Here is a 16,030-nt window from a genome sequence, read left to right as displayed (position 1 = left end):
AGCAAGGAGCAAACTCACGAAACATGCAAGTTAGTGGTTTCATAACAAAATGTAATACAGGGATTAATGACTCTGAGATCATCTCGAGTTGCAGACTGCACACTGGCAACACAGGTGTGTGCGCGCGCGTGTGTGTGTGTAGGATATGCAACAGTAATTTCCAGGTTTTTTTTGGCGCTTTGAAGTAAACACTCTCATTGATTCACAGTCTCAAGGATTATGAAAATATTCTACTTATAGCATTACTTACACCCTCCTTGACATTTTAAATCCCATTTCAAGAACAAATGTGGAATTCAATAAGGGTGCACAAAGAAAGGACTAGTTAAATCTGCCTTGCTGAGATTAAGGCTCCCTCTCAGTCCCCCTGCTCCATTTCTCAATATTGATGGAAAGGTAAAAAATGTAGTAAACAAAAAGTCCTTGAAATGTCCACATAACACAAGCAGAGAGTAAAATGCACGGTGCTCAGGGGGGAGCAGAGTGCGAAACACACGATGAGTAACTGCTTAAAACCAGCTGATGCAGTTTTCCAAACATGAGGACTTTATAAACTATTCCTGCCAGGAGAGTTGTCCTGTGGCAGATGCGTTGTTGAGAAGTGCGAAAGTCCTCGCTCTCTCTCTTCTCACGTCTGTCTACGCTCCAGGGTGCCTGTATTGTGGGATCAATATGCAGAAATTGGGAAGATATATTATTTTGTTATTATATGTGAGATTCTGGAGACTTCCTTCACTGATCACACTGTAGTCATCTAATGCTGCCCCAGTGAATGGAGGTTGTTGTTCCACGAAAAAATAACTAAAATTCAATCATGAAAGTGCATTTTCTGTTTAATGAACCAGATAAGTAGGATAGGGAAGGTGACGAGGTCTCATACAGCAGGCTGTTACGCTAACAACACTTCCACATCCATTTTCTGAATTAACTCATGACTTTTTTTTTCCCAATTAAAGGGTCTGAAGAGCTGATAAACCTGATGTCATTAGATTGGCTCTACTTATGCTGGAAGAATTTAAATTTAAAAACTGAAAATGCTATTACACATTAAGTGTTTAGATGTTTAGCATTTAAAGATGAAAAATGAAGAAAAAGTACAGTCGATTCAGACAGAGTGTAGTGAGATGATTGCACGTGAGAGATAGTTGCAACTGACCCTCTTGCATATGCATATATAGATGCAAAATAAAGGGAGGAAAATATTTAAATCAATCTAGCAAATTGCTTCACTAACATTTGCAAAATGTTTTACTAATTGCACCGGCATTTACCGCCCTTAAAAAAACGGGGGAGGCATAGCAGAGATTTAGATGTGTGTGCTTGAAGAGGCATTTCTCCACTCGGGTCAATTTATTTGGAATGCCAGACAGAGATGTGATAGAAATGTAGAGATTACCAAGCCATCTAATTGCAAGTTTGCTCAGTGAAGTCAGGAATGACCTGGAAGCTCCAACCAAAAGGAGCCATGCAATAGCAGTAGCAAGAAACATCCAAATCTTCGTTTTTTTGGCATCGTGTTCTTCTCAACATACTGTGGCTTCTGTGACAGGAATTTCACAGCCTGTACGATGACATTCAGAGCAAGATGGCTAAACAACAGAGAGAAAATGTTGACGTTGGACCCTGAAAAAAAAATTCAGGCCCTGGATGGACATCAGGCATAGGAAGTCTAAATAGCAGCCCTGTTAGGTATTGAAATAGTTTGAGGTTGTTGTTTTTTGTTTGTTATCATCAAACCTGTCTGATCAATCCATTTACATTTATAATCTCAAAGATATTTCTCCTTAATAAAGTTTTGTTACACTTAAATAAACAGCAGAATGTTAAATTAATAAAATGCTTATAATTTCAGGACCATGGACAGCGCAAAAGCTGTGCTCACTCAGAGTATAGAAATAAACGTTTGTCTGTCAGACATTTCCAATTTGTTTTGTCCCTTGAAGGATATATGTTGTCCTAATACAAGAATGCTACAGAGCCCAATGTCCAAATATTGTCATAGATCTTACAGTCCTACATTGAAGCCTGTTTCTATTATAACAACTCTTTCTGCCAGAATATCTAAATATCATCTCTTAGTTTTCAACCTCGTGCTAAATTGCGGGATTCTTGGCAGATTTGACATGTCATTGGAATGAACTGACTGCACCTTTGTTTAGAACACAAAACTTTTGTCAATCACCATGAAACTATTTGGGGATTGCACTCACACGCTATTTTGCACCGCTTAGTAAATGTGACCCTTGGGCATTTACCAGGCAGTGAGTGGAATGAAAATCCTTTTCGAAGCAAGTCTCACCACTCAGCATTCTGAAATGCATTTGTGTGTTTATTTTGGTCGTTATTCTGAATCATTATCTATTTTATTTTACTTTTAAGCTGAACATTTATTACGTTTCTTATAAGACAGGAAAACTGTATATTATAGGTAATAAATTTGCACACTACACTGCAGCCCTAATCAGCACGTTCCCAGAAAAGTGCACACTGTACAGCACCATACATACACACCAGTATACAAGTATAAATGCAGTGACGTTGCCCACTATGGCATGGGCTGTATGGCAGCTCAACACAGGACTATACATCAGGCTTCAGACATATCTGCAGCACCTTAATAAGCCCTGTCAGCATGTACTCCGCAGCGGCTGTGGCTGCTTGCTGCTATTATTAATTCTTACATACTTCAAGAGTCTCGCTTCCCAGAAAACTAGACCTGCGTCACACATAGGTTCCCTAAAATGAAAAGAGGATTACTCCACCTCTGATTTCAGCCTTTCTCATCAATTAACCAAGAGCACAGTCGAAACAAGGATCTAGCTGATGCTTCAAAGCATCAGCTGTGAGAGGAAGCTCTGTTCAGTCAATTGCATGCTTTGTCTGATGTTTGAGCAGGAAGCGGCAAACATTTCTCTGCTGATTGTTCATCATATAGTCATTTGATAACGGAGATTGTTATTTTCTTCCCATAGGTCAGTCGGATAAGCCGCGCACTGTAATCTTGTGGTCAAATGGAAAAGTCTGGCTTGCTAGAGATTAAACTCAACCTTGTTGTTCTGATCCTGGGAAAGATAGTGTGAAAGTTTACCTTCTGTTCCCTTCAGCTGCTCCTCTAATCACTGAAAGGAGTCCTGAACTGAAACTGGTTTAGAATTCATGAAATCATTTGAACTTTTTGTCAGTCATCCACAAGAAGTTTTGATTTTTCATATACGGTATGAGAGCTTGAAGTTAATCGTGTATTTCAGTGGCTATGATAAAGACAAATAATGACTTTGAGTACAATGAAGCCAACAAAGAATTATGTTTAAATGTGCTTAAATAACAATATGCTTTTTTTGTCCTTATTAATACTTTGTGTGTTATTATGTTTGAAAGAAAAACCGGTAAATCTAGTAATTATATAAAAAGTGGTGTGTTTTTATATAATTACTAGATTTAATCAGGATTTCCAAAACATTTACAGCATTTGTCTTTTATGGAAGATACAATGCCACCAGCCTCTCCTTGGTGTTTTGCTTTATCAAAGCATTTTGTTAAAGAAAACATTCTTGGAATCTTACAAGTAATCATGAGGGCTTCAGAAAATCCTCATTTGTTTGACCTCTTCTGAAGGACTGCAAAAAAGACAAAGCCACAGTTAGTTCTCACTCTTTTGTCTCAGTTATTCATATAAAACTTCATCATATAAAGTAAGTATTTGGCCCTTTTGTGTCTATTTAAGGGACAGCTGTGGCTCAGAAGTTAGAGCGTCTGGCTCCCTCCCCGCATATCAAAGTGTCCTTGGGCGAGATACTGAATCTCGTATAAACGCCTCAGATCCAGCCAAATATGTGATAGAATAAACTGTGTGAGTGTGTGTGTGCGCGAATGTGGCATGTAGTGCAAAGCGCTTTGAGTGGTTGATAAGACTAGGATAGTGCCATATAAACGCAGTCCATTTACCATTTATTTGTGTAAAATCACAAGCCTTGAGGCAGGAGGGCATCTGTGCACCGCCTCCAATGAAGCCTCTGGGAAGGAGAAAGCAGAAGTCAGTTGTGAGGTTGGATCAAAGCCAGGTGCAAAGGCTGCCACACTGCGTTAGGAGTTACTACCCTCTCCCCCCGCCAGCCCCTATCCCTCCTGACTGTCTCTCTGTCTGCCTGTGTCCTTGTTTCTCCCTCTGGACTGACTGATGGGAGCTGACATTAGCCTCGATCCCTCACGTTGTATCCGCTGAGCCCATTCTGAGCCCCCTGTCTTGTCTCTTAATGCCTAGGCTCTGTCTCCTTCTCTACGCTCACAAACCTAATCACCCTGCCCACCCCTTTTTATATATATGTGTGTGTGTGTGCGTTCTTTTACTTCGTTCTCTGTGAGATGAACTTTGAGTCTCGTAGTGCTGATAACAATGAAATTAGTTTGGGTTTTCTTACGTAGAGCAGTTTGTTAGTCCTGGTCCTTTGTGTATTGGCTCCCATCTACATGTTAACTTGCACAATTGAAATGTTTTTGTTAACAGCTCTACCTGCTTAGACTCTGGCCTCAAAGATATTCCTTCCTTTTAAGCATTTGCCTTCTTAAGCTCAAAATTCTCTGGAAAATACCCACTTGATCTAAGAGTTAACCAAAGTCTGAAATATATTTTTGCAGTTCTCTGAGATCTTAAGCTGAAATTCCATTAGTAAAGGTTAAACACATTGAGACTGACTGAGATTACATATATGAAACGGCCTTTACATTTAAAAGCTATTTCATGTGGTAATATTTCAAAGTAATCTAAACTAACCAAAGCCTTGAGTTTTGTGTAACCAAACAGCCCAAACCCATCACATTTTGGTGACTATTACTATTATTATTATTATTAGTTATAATCCGAATCTGCTAGATTAGAAAATTGTTAACAAAAGGACTTCTGGGATGTCATGCTAGGAGAAGCAGCCTGATTCTCCTGCTGTGGGAGAGAAACCTTTCAACAAACAGCCAAACAATTAATGCAAACTGCCTTTGAGAAAACCTACCATGTCTGCTCAAACCAAACAGGCGGGAAAAGAAAGCAAAGCCACAAGAAAAGGATGATAAACAAGACCAAATGGACACCGGTGAGACATGGATTGAAGAAAACATGGCTGCTGTGCTAACTGAGTTGCACAGCTCATGAAAGAGCACACTCAGGCCTCCCTAGACACAGAGGCCACTTTATTGAGGGTGGAAGCCACTCTATGCGATGTGGAGTGTACTGGAGTGTACAACAAAACTAGAACAAGAAGTTGTGAATATTGAACAGAGACTGAGTGAAGTAGAGGACAAAATACTCCAACATGTAAGAGCTGTTTGTTATTTAGGACACAGATAAGAGAAGTTATGGGTCAAGTATGATGACCTGGAGTCAAGATCAAGATGGGACAACCTACACACGCTGTGAAAGAAGACGGGGAATATGAGAATGAAATGAGTGATCTCTTAACAAACCTCCTGCTCACATCACTCGAACTAATGGAGGATGTAGACCAGTGTCAAAACAGGTCTCACATCCCAAACCACGAAGCTGAAGCACTTTGCCCCTCCAAGATCCATTACAGTGAGATATTTCTGACTACAGAGCTGAAGAAAAGATACTCGACTAAGCTTGGAGAACACGGTGGCTGACATATCAAGAGTTTTTGTACAAAACCTTGACTGTTATGGGAATGTGGACTGGATAATGGTTATACGTATAACGTCAGACTCACATGTCAAAGGGAAGGGTTGTTGTTCAGAGAGGGGTCAGCCAAGGTGGTCGACTCCAGTTCTCTGCTTTAAATATTAAACCTAAATTAAATATGGCAGAATTACAACATTAAAGCTGTAAATGATGATCCCTATTCCCTAACTTAGAAAGGTTATCGGATCAGTCAATCGAAATCTCAGACACTGATGTTGGTGGGACACTGGCCTACATTTAGATTTCTGGTGTCATCGTGAGTTCAGATAGGGATCGTCATAACCTCTGACATGTTTCAAAGCTAACTATCGAAAGCTGATGGGTGAAATAAAAGCCAGCCTAAAAACATGTGGGACAAGTAGAAACGGTACACATGAATGGATTACCTAGATTACTCGTTTTGTTTCGGTCTTTATCTGACCTACATTTAAAATAATAAATAAATGACTATCTAAAGTCATTTAGAAAAAAAACAAACAAACTGGAATTGAATTTGAATACCTGAGAAAAAAAAAATTGGGCAGCCCAGCTCAAGTCAGTGGTTACATGAATATCTCAAGATAACGAAACCAACTGGGTCAGGATGGAAAAGAGTGAGGGCTCCACATATTTTGGATATAATCCCATTCAAGAGTGAAGATATCGGGAGAGGAAATAATTCATGACAAGGTAAAAAAAACATCCCCACTGTGAGAAAAAACTAAGATTCTCAACTTCAGCTTCCAGCAGGTGAGGATTGCACATAACTCTCACTTTATTCCCTCCCGACTAGAAGCAGGGTTTAGAAAGTGGGAATAAAACAGCTCGATACTCTTGGACCAGATGTTTGAAGCAGAAGACCTGGTGTTCTTTGAGCAGCTTCAGCACAAATATAATAAATATGATCGTCCACCACATTATTTTTCAGCTGTAGAGAAAGGCAAAAAATGGGTCAAGCTGCATGCCGTGCCATTAAAATATGAAGCAATTTGTTACCATTAACACCCCCCACCCGCTCCAAGCCCTTGTCACACATCACACATTTGTGAACATCTCAGGTCAGTGGTGGAGGGACTGTGGCTTGGTAAGAGAACACACACAAAACTATCAGACTACTGCCAACATATACAAAATGAATTCATAAAGAGAAGTGTCCTTAAACCATCTTACTCTGTATGTAATGGGCCAACTGCCAGAAGGATTAAAAGGCGACAATAGGATATTCCTACTGAGAGTCTTTTTATTAGTTGATAAGAAGATGATCACAATCTCATGGATGCGGCCGCAGCCTCCCACAGTGGATCGATGGAGGGAGAAGGTTAAGAAGGTTTGCTGCATGGACAGCATACTACGAGATAACAACTAAAACTGGATATATTCTCAATAAAATGGGTCCCAGTTGTCTCTTGTTTCCTCATTTGAGAATATTTTTTTCCTCTTCTGTTTTTGGTGCTAGTGTTGTTAGGATTGTTGAATGCCATAATTTGTTTGTTTAGGTTTCATTTCTCTCATGTCATGTGACTACGGAGCTAAATATGGACATTACACTCTGTTGCACTTATGCTGTGTGTGTGAAAAAGAGACGTGATTGGTTGGACGGTCTGATTTCACTTGATGAATGGAAATAAAAAGTTCAAAAAGAGAACAGAAAGTTGTTATCTACCCAGCAGGAGTGCCACACGGAGCTATCTCTCTGACTCTTTTACTCCTTTATTTCATCCAAGCTGTCTAAGCTGTGTTTCTCAGGCATTTGCAGCATCCTTTAAACCTGTGGGCTCCATGAACCTCATCATTCCCATCATTGTTCATTGTTGATCTGCTCTTTCTCTACGTACAGGATGAGGTTATTACTTTATAAAACATCACAAGTGTTTAGATGCATAAAAACTGTCCATATTTTGAATAGAACATTGGTATGAACATGGATCTGAGTTAGAGTTTAGCTCAGTGGAGCAAAAAATTCAAGTTATTTAACACAAGATTTTCATTTTGTTGATTTCAGTCCTGACACATAGGATCTGTCCATAACCTTCAAAAAGTATATTTTGCTTATTCTAGCTCTGTATTAATTTGTGTATTGTCTGTTATCAATATCCAGTGTTTTTCTACACACAGACTTTAATTGGCTGCACACTGGCTGCCAAAGTATATTTTGTAAGTCATATTTTAGCTGTTACTTTCTTGGTCTCATTTTGAATGTTGAAGGTTCACTGGATTGTGAATAATATATGTGAATGTTTGATAGAGTGCACTGAAGTGTAGAAGTGCTTGTATGAATAGGTGAATGAGGCTCAAACAGAGTAGAAAAGCGCTATATAAGAACTAATCCATAAAGTTGCTGTTGTTCGTCTGCTGGTTTGTTTGGCTGTGGATATGATTTGGCTGTTAAGGCTGGTTGGAACAAGCTAAACTGATACCAATCTGGGCTTTTTTTAGTCTGTGTGTCGAATTATTTCTTGACTTTCTACTGCATTTGTTGTTCTTTCCATCCATTATCAATTAGTCGCAGTGAATTCCTGTACACTGAAAATTCTGCAGAGATAATTTTATTCTGTACTGTTGGATAACATTGGTACTCTGCTGAATTCTCACTGACTAATGCTGACTGCTTTTTGCAGGTGCGTACAACAACACCTGGGTGTTAACATTAAAAAACAAATAATTTTAACTTCAACTTTCCCAATTATAATGCTGTATGGGAAGCTTTAAATGCGGTGCTCATTTAATCTCTATAAAGGCAAAATTGTCCGTGCCACTCCTTCAATTATTTGCATATACACAGTGCCAGCTTCTGGTTATTATTCATGATTGTTTTGATCCAAAATCTGATGATAAGTGGTGTCTCATGGGAGTTGCAGGGCCATCTACTGCCAGAGATTTGGTTACTGCTGCCCAGATATTCACTGTGTTGGCCAGGTTAATGCTCCTACCTGACAGACTAAACGTCTGTGTCGGTGGAATAATCTGCTAGGATCGCCTGTCCAGTCTTTGAACATTTGTACGAGTCTTTGGGGTAATTTTTACATTTTGAACAACTGGAGTCAGACTGGCACTGAGAAGCAAAAGAAGAGTAACATTTTTCCCTCAAAAGTTCACAGCATTTTATGATTAGAACCGAATACAAAATGAGCAAATCCGTTTATTGACAGGAACTGAAATCGAACTCCTGAGCTCTTTCTTCACCAACAAACATACTGCAGGCGCACTGAAACAAACACACAGGAAAACAGACGCAAAATAACTTACAAACAAGTGATTTTATCAGATACAGTAAGCCTTTTGAAATAATTTATCATCATAGCTCTAGTCTGGAGTGCTGTGGACTATTTTTTACTTTAGCAGTTTGAAAATAATTGGATTTATCCTTGAGCAGGGGCGGAAATAATGAGGCCACTTACAGTTCCAATTCTCTGTGTGTGTATGTATGTATTGCTCAGACATCACAGCGAAGGAGTTCATTGAACTGAGGGGGAAGCAGCGGAGCCGCTACGAGCTGCTGGTGGACTTCCTGTCTGAGATGCTCTCGGTCCCACCTGATGATGTCAACATCTTTAGCCTCATGGACGTGAAGGAGCGAATGCTGGATGTTCGCTTTGCTGTGCATAGTGGCCCATCTTTCCTTCAGCCCGAGAAAATGCATGGTTACCTGGCCGCTCACAAGCAAAAGGTAGGTTATTCTTTGTCTATTTTAGGCTTTTCTCGACACTGACACTCAGTTTTCTCATAATAAAGGCCACTCAGCCTGATTATTGGCCGATCTGTTGACAACACAACCTCTCGAATGGCGCTCAGGTAATCTAACCAAGTGTACGTCAGTGAGCAAGTGCACTGCAACGCCACTTGAAGGGTAAGACACTCTGACATCTCACATGCACGTGAGTAAGCCTCCCAAAATTGGGCTGTGCTCTCTCACTGTATGGCTGCAGTTGTTGGTTGCAAGCACAAGTTTTGCCTCTGGCAGTGTTTTGGCTGACGTCTACATTAAAATCTAACATATCAGGTAGCAGTCAAAATCTGTGACGTTTCCTCAGTTTGCTGGATGCATGATGCGGGCCTGACAGTCACAATTCTAGACAATACAAAGAAACCAACCAACCAACCTAACTGCAGCAGAGATAAAACAAGTGGTGTGTCAGATTTGTCAGATGAATTCACCCGGAGCCGCAGATGGTGACTAACAAAACAACCAGCTACCTAAAGTACAGTACTGCATATAAAACACTCCCCCTAAGCCTGTCGCACAGGTGCTGTCACCAGATCTCCACACCACTGATCTGTCATCGGGTTTAGTTTAGATTAGGTTTATATAATAACATATTGTGTTAAGATAACCAAAATATCACTGCTTAGACCTAGTATTCTTACTGTGCCTGGAACTGGAAATATATCCAGGTCAACATTAGATAGCTAGCAAATGTTAGCTAATTAGCCCTAATTAGCACTGACTTCTTATTCATTTCCAAAATGCCAGCATAACTGACACACCCAGTTCAAAAACACACGTAATTTTCTGTACTTTTGTATGTTTCCACCTTGCTGGCGGTGTAACTGGAGAGACTTTGCACAAAATGTATTTAAAGCATCACCGAAGTCGGCACACTTGTCTCCTGCTTTGGAAAAACACATTTGACCTGATTTCTATGCTCAAAGCCTTTATGAGAGAAAAACATATAGTTTATCTTCTATGCCTCTGTAACTATACCTGACTGTGGTTTTCCCTCCCCTGACCCACCAAATGCCAGAGTGTGGCTGTGTTGTGTACAGCTGTGTCATTTGACACCTGTAGCACACACTGTGCCCCTGAGACAGAAGGACCTGTCACGGTACAGCAGCTGCCAATCCAGGAAGCAAAATGATAACATTGCTGCTTGATGGCCATGTAGGTGCTGAGAGAAAGCACGGTGTATTCTGACTTGGTGATGCTCATCAGGCTACCTATCGAAACTGCTAGTTGTTGTCTGTAAACAATAAGCTGTCATAAATGGGGGGAACCTGTCTCACCTGCTTCCACAGCAGTGTAGGCGGTGCTGACATGCAGCAGTAATATTCACCAAATACTGCTTTCTGCTGTGATCTCTATTGCTTGAAAACAACTCCACTTTGCAGCCCTGACAGGCCAATTGACCTACAAAAAACAGCCCCAGTGCAGCAGTTGTCTGTATTTCCCACATACAGTTTAAGTGAAATAAGCTGCTTTCTGTGGGTTGTGATTTTCTGCCTACAGCTGGTTCCAATCATAAATTCCTCATAACCATTATTAACCCACTGATAGTCTGTACATAGGTAATATTCATTTTTATAATCCTGATTTTTATGCTGATGATACCTTTGTATATGTGTTGACTCCACCACAAAACTGTACTCCCCCAAATGAAAGCTGCTTTTCAGGGCAGCACACCTCCAGTTGAGTCCATAATATTTGGGCTTTTTTTTTTCATTTTGCACATTTTTAAATGAACCTTTTTAAAGACCAAGAGCGACAGTGTTCACAATCCTATCTATATTGGACAACATTACAAAAAATAGTAAACTGGGAAAAAAAATATTATGCTTGCTTATTTTAGAGACAGAAAGATAAAGAAATTAATCTTTATGCTTGTACCGCCTTTAAATGACTGAATACTGTCCAATATGGTGCATTTTGATTAATTACGCAGCTATCACCCCGACCTGTTAAATGAAAAAGACGAATGGTCTTAATTGGCAGCAGTATATCTGTGTTTTTATTTATTAGAACACAGATGCTCACTAATCAGTTCAGATATTCAACTTTCTTAGTTGAGGTCAGAGGCAATTATCCAATAAAGGGAGAGTTTGGACTCACATTAAGACTGATAACTGGGGAATACTGGTTTCTGCTATGCACCTAAATATTGTGAAAGCTGAAAATATTTCTCCCTGTTTAAGTTAAGGTGGGTTTTGTGTGGAGCGGAAATAACAGTTTTAAGTAAATGAATTTTCTTGAGTCTGCGTTGATGTAATTTGTTCAGGTCTCTCTAGCAAAAGAAATCTCGATTTTTGGCACAAATGAACTTAACCAAGTAACAAGTAAAAACAGATGCTCATTTGTACTGACAACTTCATTTATTTACTCTGCAGCACATTAGTGGTTGTGCATGACAAGAAAACAGGCTGGCACAGCCAAGTGAGCATCAAACGTGTCTGAGAAATTGATGGATTTAGGTCATTTTCATCTACATCATGTCTCATTAAAGTGAAAGCAAACCTCGTAGGGAAAGACACCAGCCTTGACATCCAAACTCTTCAACTTAATTTCTTTTGCACAACACGTCTGTAAAGGATGTTTTTGACTGGCAGTTTTTATAAGTGCAGGGTTATAAGATTGATGCCCTTTTTATTTATCGTACATTAGCCTGGAAATAAATATGTGACAAGGCTGATGATACAAATGGTGTGGCAGCATCTGTTGGGCATTAGTTAGACATATGATTTAAAATGCTGAGTGAAGTTAACATTTGGTTCCTCCCATGAGTGACCTGTTGGTTATACGTTTTTACCCACTAAAGCACCATTAAAAAATTTAATCTGGTTCCACCCAGTTGCTGTAGCTCAACAACACACGTTCCCATTCGAAACTATATGAATCAATACATGCATATTGTTTATAAGCAACAACTTAGGCTGCTGTTGTTCATGAAAGCTTTGCTGCTTTTAATAATTTATAGTTTAGTCCAATCACTCCCTGACAGATATAAGCAGCAGTGATTCATAAAGCAGTGCTATAATTAGCAGTCCAATATTAAATGCATTTGAACAGATTCTGCAGTTCACATGCTCAGAAAGCTTGTGTTATTCAACACACTAGTAAGTGACAGAGTGGTGACTCGAACAGAGTAGCTGTACTGAGTGATGCTTTAAAAAGGTGTCTGATACGTTTTGTTTTGATGACATAATAATTAAAAAATGATTTCAATAGCAGAGATGAAGTATTTGAACCAACCTTCATCTCCACAACCATCCAATCCAACAACATTCTCAGGGCTATGTGGATGACACATAGTCCTGTCTTACTTTATAAAAGTCAGACATGAAGCTGTTTGTTACCTTTTTTTATTTGGTATTGTCATTTGGTATCTGAGTCTAAGGTTCTCCCTAGAACGTGAAATTAAAAGGTTTCCAGTGGAGTTTTCACAAAGAAATGAGTTATTAGATTGTTGTATCCTTGACAGGTTTTCTTCTTCTCCGTTGTCATATTTTTGCAAGGTATTGAGCTTACGGTGTATTCTTCCCTGAAAAGATTGTTGAGGGTAGTTGGTGCTATGTAATCCATCCATTCTTAACTGCTTATCCAATTCAGGGTCGCTGGGGGACCAGAGGCTGTCACAGCTGTCAAAGGGTGAGAGGTGGGCTACAGTCTATCAGAGGGCTAACACAGGAAGACGGACAATCATTCAAGCTCACATTCACACCCACAGCCGATTCAGAATCACCCATTAAATTAACATGCATGTCTTTGGACTGTGGGAAGAAGCCTGAAAACAAAAAGCAGAGAATATTAAGTAATATTTGGCCTTATCACTAGGCTCCATTACAAGGTTCATGAGGTGATTAGCAGTTTTACTTAGCTCCTGAATGTCTGATTGACAGTGGCATGCTGAGATTTCACTCAGTCTGTTCATGTCAAAATTTGCCTTTAATAGTTTAAGAAAACAGTTCATATATTTTTTGAAACCTTAACGAAATCAAGATTGAAAGCAAAAAGCCCATGATACTGTTGTGCAGGTGCCAGCACTGAGTCTGACATGGACCTGATTCGAGAACAAATTTTTAGGCTGGAATCAGCTGGTAATTCAACACAAGTGTTTGGTCGAACCGTTCTCGTGTATCCAAATGAACCAGATCCGCTGTGAACAATGTAGAGTTTAATTTAACCACTCTGTGCGCAGCAGGCGTGAAAACACCTCGGGGTGTGATCACATCTTGCGTGTTTCTCAAAAGGGCGTTCAGTGTTTGCACTTTTCTCCAGCAGATTGCTTTTCAACTGTTTTTAACTTGTGTACTGATCACATGGACTGTGAAGAAGTTACAGCTAAATACTGGAGTCAACCTTCCTATAGGCATTTGATTTCTATATAGTGGCTTCCTGAAACATCATAAATCTTTGTCTCAGTAAAGAGGGCAACGCTTGCTAATTGCGAGAAGTTATTATTTAGTTACATGTTTCTATTAAACTCACTAATGTCATAAATGTGGTTGTGTGGTTGCCATCTTTCCTTCATGATCATTTTTAATTTAACCTTTATTTATAAAAGTAGTCCCATACCACATCCACATCATTGTGGAGGTATTTTGGCTCACTCTTGTTTAGCAGCTTCGCTTTACTGCTTGCTTAGTGTTGCATGGTCGGAGCTCGGGGTGAATTCATCGGAACGTCCACTCCTGGAAAGACTTCTGTTTTTATAAAAGTGGTCACACTTATTCACAATTACTTATTAAGCTGCGTTTGATTAGGCTGATACCTGTCCACATATAGAAGAGGGGAAAGGTGTATTTAATTTCTCACACACCACATCGAGTCCTGTGAAAACCTTTTATTGTGCCTGTAAATGCTGGGATGTTGCAAAGCATTATGCTAAATCTCCACTGTTTGTGTGAATCAGAAAGAAATGCTGTTGTTTTGTTCTAAAATGCTTTGCCCGTAAGCGTATTTTTGTCTTTGTTTGTTTCACTGTGATCTGTAAATTGTAAAGCACGCGTGATTGAAGTAGACTGACTGAATGTGGAAAAGCCGCTGAGCCATCATCTCAGGTTGTTCGTCATCTGCTTTGTGAACGGGCGGTGAGCTTCGTGATTACACTTGTGCTTATTTACATGAAAAGGAAATGAAAAGGGAATGTAGTGTTTTTAATGGTCAGGCTGTATGTTTCTAGAATGAGGTTTATGTCCTTACTTTAAACTATCTCGTTAATTTAAATAGAAAAAATGATACAAAAACGTTGTTAGTGGTTCATTTAGAACAGATGTTGCTTTCCTGAGCTCAAGGTCATCTTGTCCTCTTGTTTGACATTTCTATAAACATGATTTCATGACAGAGATTTCATTCCAGAATGTTATTGCATTCCATTTTATTTTGCTTATACTCGACCCTATCTTAGCCTTTTGGACCAAATAAACATGCATAATTATGTTGCATTTGGCCTCCCGTACTAATGTACTGAACAGCATGTCAGTGTGTTGGATATACACATGTACATTTTAACCAGTTCAGCACTAGGACTTGACTTGCTGCATCAGCCTTCCCAGTTTGTAACGCCAGGGATGAGTATATTTATCCAAACAATCCACTTCTGGTTTAAAGCCCTTTTTTGTGTGATGCCATTTATGGTGTCCAAAGTTTTACCTCAGCCTTGTGTAAGAATTCAAATCATTTCTGGTATGTGGGACACGGGAAGGTGAGACCTGATTTTGACTGTTGTACTGGATTATTTCTGGGCCAACCAGGAAAAGAAAATATATTATACTTCATGGTCCATGAGTATGGAAAATCCATTTAAATCCAGCTTAATTTGACTCTAACAGAAATACACAGTGTGTAATATGCTTGTAATTCAGTACTCTGGCTATTGCACAAAAGAGAGGAAGAGGGGGGAAACAACAAAAAGAGAAAAGGAAACAGAGCTGTACTTTGTTGTGTACAGTTATATTTCTGTATTTAATCGTATATTGTATTTCTAAATTACATTTATAGAAAGGAAAGGTTGTATTAAAAAAATGCATTCCACCACTGCAGAAAAGGAGGTGGTAAAAAACAAACATTTTACTATATCACACTAATGCCCCCTGGTCGCTAGCTTCAGTCAGACCTCATTTCACGTTTCAGAAGTCTGAATGGAAGTAGGGGACCTGTGTGTGTGCATGTGTGTGTTTGAGAGAGCCTGAACCATAGACGTTGAATTGTATGCATTTCACAGCACAGAGAGCTGAACTGGTGTCCTCGGAGGGAAAGATGAGCTAGTTTGGATTTGCATGTGTGTGTCTGTCAGGGAGAAAACCGTGAGAATCCAGCTGTGGTCACGGTGGTCAGCTCAGGTCATTCGCCACACTCAGCCCTCAGCCACGTTCTTTTCATTTAACCTCTTGTTGTTTCACGTGACTATCAAAGGATGGAAAGATTTGCAAGTGTACTAATAAGTTTCCAGGATGAGGAAAGCAGAGAGGGAGAGAAAGATGTGTAAGTGGTGAGGTAGCCGGGGCTTTCAGGTGTGATTTGTGAGGAGAGCGCGGAGCTTTTCATCTGAATTCAGCCAGGTTCTCCGGAGAAGACATTGATCAGAATGAGATGTGAAGCGTGGCGAGAGAGGATGAACGAGAGTCGGAGAGATTGGGGAGGGTGGGGGAGATTGT

General features: G+C 39.8%; 1 protein-coding gene across 1 annotated transcript in view; it reads left to right on the top strand.

Annotated features, from left to right (window-relative positions):
* LOC120720911 (neural-cadherin-like) overlaps window positions 1–16,030 on the top strand; it is a 233,486-nt gene that overhangs the window by 103,008 nt on the left and 114,448 nt on the right. The window contains exon 24 of the mRNA XM_040010769.1: window positions 9,103–9,332. Within this exon, the coding sequence (XP_039866703.1) occupies window positions 9,103–9,332 (230 nt within the window). The remainder of the gene's footprint in view (window positions 1–9,102; window positions 9,333–16,030) is intronic.

This window comes from Simochromis diagramma, unplaced genomic scaffold, assembly GCF_900408965.1.
Source record: "Simochromis diagramma unplaced genomic scaffold, fSimDia1.1 OVJJ01000603.1, whole genome shotgun sequence".
NCBI classification, from domain to species: domain Eukaryota; kingdom Metazoa; phylum Chordata; class Actinopteri; order Cichliformes; family Cichlidae; genus Simochromis; species Simochromis diagramma.
This window is presented reverse-complemented; position numbering and strand designations above follow the sequence as displayed.